Below are 6,246 nucleotides of genomic sequence, written 5' to 3'. Positions count from 1 at the left end.
GGAAGGAGTGGGGCCCTGTCAACCCCTGGGGTTCTGCCCAGGGAAACCCCCTCGGCCTTCAAATCTCTAGGCTCATGGTCATGTGTCCAAGCAGTCCTAGGAGACCAGCACACAGCGCTGAAGTTCCAGGACTGGGGGGAGGATAGCAGGAAGCACCAGAATTGAAGTCCCAGCCACCTGGCTTCTCCGATTCTGTTTCTTCTTCTGAACATCACGGCTATCACGCCTTTGTAATTTAGCAGGAGCACGAAATGAGAAGGATGTGGCAGTCGGCACACAGCGAGGATTCAAACACCGGCTCCCCTCCCCTGCTCTTTTCCCTTTAGAGGAACTGCCGAAACCTGTCTTCTCCTACGCGCCCTCTGTGCAAATAAACACCCGAGAGGCTGATGCAGCTGTTATCCCCGAAACTATGGTGTTTTGCCATCATAATACACCATTAGATGAGGGCCCCGTAGGGAGAACTATTCCTTACCCTTGACCACTAAATTAGCTACCGTGTTGGTTCCTTTCATGTGCCAACCTGACTGGGCTAAGGGATGCCCAAACGGCTGGTAAAACATGGTTTGCGGGTGTGCCTGTGAGGAGGTTATCAGCACTTGGTGAACTGTATGAAGCAGATGGCTCTCCTGTTCAGGGCCCAGACAGAACAAAAAGATGGAGAAAAGGGGAGTTTGATCTCTGCTTGAGCTGGGACATCCATCTCCTCCTGCCCTCGGACGCCAGCACTCCTGGTTCTCAGGCCTTGGCACTCGGGACTTAGACCCTCTGCCCCCTTGTTTTTCAGGCCTTCAGACTCAGACTAGATCACATCACCCGCTTTTCTGGGTCTCCAGCCTGCAGATGGCAGAAGGGGGAGCCTTCTCAGCCTCCATGATCATGTGAGCCGATTCTTAGAATAAATCTTCCCTTGTATCTACCTACCTGTTCCCTTATTCTATTCTATGGTACTGTGTCTCTGGACAACCCTGACTAATGCAGCTAACGGACATAACTATTTCCCTAAAAGGCAGAGAAAGGGGCAGGGTGAAGGCTGAGAAGTCACCGTGGTCTGACAGCTTTGCAGACAGGCACTGCGTGCCAGGATGGGGAAGGACACAAAGCCTGCAAGTTCCCACGGGCCATAAGCATTCATGAAGCAATGAAAGCCCATCCTTGTGTCCTGAGTGCAAAGGACAAATCCCCGGCCTTACACACTGAACTTCAGCCCTATTCTGTGGACTCGCATTCCCTGGAGATGGGCTTCATTTTAAAACATGAAGCTGAAAGGATTAGCAGTGCGATTTATTTCATTTCGGTGTGCTGCAGTAGCATACGGCTAGTCTGTGCATTTAAAAAGAGAGCAGGCTGTCTGTCGTGCAAGGGTCGGAGATCGATTTCCTCCACCAGCACCGAGTGGAAACAAAGTGCTTCCTCTGGCAAGGTGACCATCACGCAGAACGCGACCCTGTCTCATTGCGATCCCGACCATCGCCTTTCTCAATGGAATGACAAGGGCCCAGAGCTTTAAAATGTCAACGAGCAGAAAATGTTCTCTACTGACTCCACCAGGAACTTAACCAGGAGCCAGTTCTTTGAGCATTGTCAGGGAGTCAGATCTGTGGGAGAAGCATAATCCTGGTCCCTCTCCCTGCTCTCCAGAAGGGTGTTAAAGATTTCACAGACATTGGCTTTGAGCACAATCACAACTTCCTTGATTAGTTTCTAAAAGGCACTCAGGCACATTTTCAATTAAGAAAGGGACAGAGACATGAAGAAGGACACCGAGCCATCCTCTTATCCCGAAAGACACAATTCTGGGTTTGGAACGGAAGGCAGCTGTTGGGCCTCTATCGAGATCAGGCCTCACTCCACGCCTGGCCATGCTGCACGTTCTCAAAAGGCAGATTCCACATCACCCATCTCCACGCACACAGTCTTCAGCTGTGAATAATATTCGATTGTCACGCGGCCATTCTCTCTGCCGAACCCTGAAAGGAAGAGCAGGGTGAGGATGAGACACGTGACTGGAAAGTCACGGTGACCAGCAAGGACAGGCCCGCTGACCCCAGCAGGGGGAGGAACACACAACGGACAAGGTTTGGGACGAAGTCCTCAACTGCACATACCAGCTGTGGAACCAGGCATGGGGAGAGGTGACCCACTGGCCATCGGGGAGGGGGCCAAGGAAATAGCCACGTCTCATTTCTAAATCTTTTTTTTTTAAAGATTTTATTTATTTATTTATTAGAGAACGAGCGAGAGAGAAACAGCATGAGAGAGGAGAGGGTCAGAGGGAGAAGCAGGCTCCCCGCTGAGCCGGGAGCCCGATGTGGGACTCGATCCCAGGACCCTGGGATCATGACCTGAGCCGAAGGCAGTCGCTTAACCAACTGAGCCACCCAGGCGCTCCCACGTCTCATTTCTACAGCAGGAATCTTAACTTAGGTATCTACCGCTCTGGGCTGTGATCCGAAAATGTTCAGGCTTTCCTATCCAGTGTGAAAGCAGTCTCTACAACAATCGACGGACGCCTTCGAAAGTTGGTGCTAACTTGGGGCGCCTGGGTGGCTCCGTCGGCTGAGCGCCCGATTCTTGATTTCACCTCAGGGTCGTGAGACTGAGCCCCACATCGGGCTCCACACTTGGCGTAGAATCTGCTTAAGATTCTCTCTCTCTCCCTCTCCCTCTGCCCCCGCCCTGCTCTCGCTCTCAAAAAAAAAAAAAAAAGATGACTTCTACTGCTTTAAAAGCTAAACTTCTAGACTAACTTTGAGATTATGAAACTTAATAGAGATACAAAGATCTGATTGCATAGGTCCAAATGGGGAAGGGCATCTTAGCAACAAAATGTGGAAAACACAGTCGGCTTGAGATTCTCTCTCCCTCTACCTCTCCCCTCACTTGTGTGCACGCGCATGCACGCTCTCTAAAATAAATAAATATCTAAAGATCTTTTTTATATTTGAGAGGGCGAGCACAAGCAAGAGGAACGGGGGCACAGGGAGAGGGAGAAGCAGACCCCCTGCTGAGCAGGGAGCCCGATATGAGGCTCAATCCCAGGACCCCGGGATCATGACCTGAGCCGAAGGCAGACGCTTAACGACTGAGCCACCCAGGTGCCCCTAAAATAAATAAATAAATAAATCTAAAAAAAAAACCCAAGTTGGTGCTCACTAAAACTTAACTCTACATAATAGAATTTTTAACCTTTTCTTACACCAAATCTGTTAAGAGCAGCTTGCTGTTTACACCCCACCAACTCACAAAAGCAGGGACTCTCCAGGTAGCTCAGATTACTCAAAGTCCAAGCACTACCCGGTCACTAGGTCACACGTCACAAGGACAGCATCCTGGCCTTTCCTGTCACCCTGCCTCAGGCTTAGGTAGGCTCTGCCTCCACAGGGCAAGGCCCAGTCCCCACACATCCATGCCTCCAGGGACACTATTCAAAAGGTGACTTCCTACAATGGCTCTGGCAAGGCCTCGCTCGGTCCTTTGTCCCCTTCCACACCCTCTGAGCACAGAGCTAGTTGGGTGGGTTAGTCCAGGTTGTTGCTCCTCAGATCTGGCCACATTTCGGTCTCTCTCTCATCCAAGATGAGACAAGCCTGAGCGCACGGATCCAAACATTTCGATTTGTGGAAGGGAAAGCTGGCGTAGGAGGGCCCTCTGAGGCCTACGCTGTAGATTCCAAACTTTTCCCTGCACCGAGGGTTCTATCTTAATAAAGCAGCGCCCTGGATCCCACTCTGCATTCTGTGCCTGTGAGCCCAGCTCCTCTGGGCCCCGTGCAGGGACGAAGGTGATCAGTGGAGCATGAGCAGGGAATGCCAGGGTAATAACAAAACATAGTAAATCAAACTCTCAGATTAACACCCATCATCTCATCAGTCTCCTCGGGGTCTGTATGTTTGCCAACACTATGATGGCCACAAATACGGGCCAAGAGGCCAGGGGTCAGGCTCTTAGCATGGTGCTGCTACAAAGTCGAAACCGATTTTCAGGGAAAGATATGGGAGATTACAGAGAATATTTACAGGCAATAAGCTCCAAAGAGAGAACCTCGAAGCAAGGGCTCTATCCTGGGCGTCTCGAGGCTCCTCCTCACACTGGACTTCCACGTGCGCTATGTTACAGTAACGCATGCCTGACTGACCGAGTCCACGTAAGCGACGGGCAGCAGCTTAGGGACATTTCTGGTTGTAACCCTAGGGGCTGTCACTGTTGTTAAAAATAAGTTAATATATGCTTTCTGAGATGTAAGAGCCACTTTACATCTAAAAACTCCACAGTGGGGGCGCCTGGGTGGCTCAGTCCGTTAAGTGTCTGCCTTCAGCTCAGGTCATGACCCCGGGTCCTGGGATCCAGCCCCACGTCGGGCTCTCTGCTCAGTGGGGAGTCGGCTTCTCCCTCTGCCCCCTTTCCCCTGCTCATGCTCACTCTCTCTCTCAAATAAGTAATAAGTAAAATCTTAAAAATAAAATAAAATCGTAAAATAATAAAATGAAATCTTAAAATAAAAAAATAAAATAAAATTGAAAAATAATAAAATAAAATCTTAAAATCCACAGTGAGGGTGCCTAGGTGGCTCAGTTGGTTAGACGACTGCCTTCGGCTCAGGTCATGATCCTGGAGTCCCAGGATCGAGTCCCACATCGGGCTCCCCACTCAGCAGAGCGTTTGATTCTCCCTCTGACCCTCCCCTCTCTCATGCTCTCTCTCATCCTCTCTCTCAGATAAATAAATAAAATCTCTAATTAAAAAAAAAAAGACGCTCCACAGGGGATGACAACAACCATCCCTAGTATGGAACCTCTGGGAGTGGATTTATGCCTCCAGCGATCACGGACTGTGAAGAAAAACTAATTCTACCCACGAGATAAACTTTTTCGAGATGTCTCCCAGCCGTTCACAAGCTATATACACGTCAGAACCTTCTGGAGAGCTTTTTGGGGGGGAAAAAGTTGCTTGGCTTCCATTCCCAGAGACTGTTGTGGTGGGTCTGGGGAGGACCAGGAATCAGGACACTTTCCCAGGTGATTCTGATGCATGGCCATGTTTGGGAAGTTGGTCTATAGGGTCTGAATGACACCCCATGTCCCCAGAGACCCAGTCTGCTCTCGCACTTGCCAGCCAGACCCTCACCTGACTTCTTATACCCGCCAAAGGGCAGCTCCACCGGGCTGACGTTGTAGTTGTTAAGGAAGCACATTCCGGCCTGCAGCCTGGCCGCCACTCTGTGAGCGCGCTGGATGTCCCTATGAAGGGAAAAAACCGAAACAAAACGTGCTGATTATTCATAGTTCCTTTTGCTCCGGCTCTAACAGGAAAAGTTAGGCTACCAGTTCTAAAGGTCTCAAAGTATTGCCAACTCATTTCCTCACAGTGTGTTTTAAAATCTTGTGGCATCCCCGCAAAAGAGAGAAGGACTTGAGTTTTAGAGTCTCATCCGAAAGCACCTGTAAAATAAGCAGCAGCAACAAGGAGGCCAAACACTTCAATGGGGAGAAAAAGAGTCTTTTTAACAAACAGTGCTGGGGGGCGCCTGGGGGGCTCAGTTGGTTAAGCGACTGCTTTCGGCTCAGGTCATGATCCTGGAGTCCCGGGATCGAGTCCCGCATCGGGCTCCCTGCTCAGCAGGGAGTCTGCTTCTCCCTCTGACCCTCCCCCCTCTCATGTGCTCTCTCTCTCTCAAATAAATAAATAAAATCTTTAAAAAAAAAAAAACAAACAGTTCTGGAAGAGCCCGCCATCCACACGTCCAGCAAGTAGGAAGGTCGATCCCTTTCTACACCACATATAAATATGAACTCAGATGGCTCATAGACCTAAAACGTCAGAGCAAAAACCATAAAACTCTTCAAAGAAAACAGGAATAAATCTTCAGGACCCTGGGTTAGATAAATCCTTCTTAGACATGATACCAGAAGTAACAGACAAAAAGAAAAAACCAGAATGAGACTTGGTCAAAATTTACAATTTCTGTACCGCAAATGAGACTATCGAGAAAATGAAAAAGACAGCTTCGAGGAATGCAAATCAAAACTACACCGAGGGGCACCTGGGTGGCTCAGTCGGGTTAAGCATCTGCCTTTGGCTCAGGTCATGATCCCAGGGTCCTGGGATCGATTCCCACATCGGGCTCCCTGCTCAGCAGGGAGCCTGCATCTCCCCCTCCCCCTGCTCATGCTCTCTCTTAAATAAATCTTTTTTTTTTTTAAGATTTTTATTTATTTATTTATTCTCAGAGAGAGACACAGCAAG

General features: G+C 49.5%; 1 protein-coding gene across 1 annotated transcript in view; it reads right to left on the bottom strand.

Moving 5' to 3' along the window:
• Positions 1-1,263: 1,263 nt before the first annotated feature.
• The window catches only part of ALDH9A1 (aldehyde dehydrogenase 9 family member A1), a 25,262-nt gene continuing 20,279 nt past the window's right edge, over positions 1,264-6,246 (bottom strand). The window contains exons 10-11 of the mRNA XM_006741993.3: positions 5,128-5,240; positions 1,264-1,970 (exon numbers count right to left, since the gene is read on the bottom strand). Coding sequence (XP_006742056.2) covers positions 1,876-1,970; positions 5,128-5,240 — 208 coding nt within the window. The 3' untranslated portion in view covers positions 1,264-1,875. The remainder of the gene's footprint in view (positions 1,971-5,127; positions 5,241-6,246) is intronic.

Source organism: Leptonychotes weddellii, chromosome 6, assembly GCF_054177405.1.
Source record: "Leptonychotes weddellii isolate Sample4059 chromosome 6, ASM5417740v2, whole genome shotgun sequence".
NCBI lineage: Eukaryota > Metazoa > Chordata > Mammalia > Carnivora > Phocidae > Leptonychotes > Leptonychotes weddellii.
Note: the sequence above shows the minus strand (reverse complement) of the source record. Positions and strands in the feature narration are given on the sequence as shown.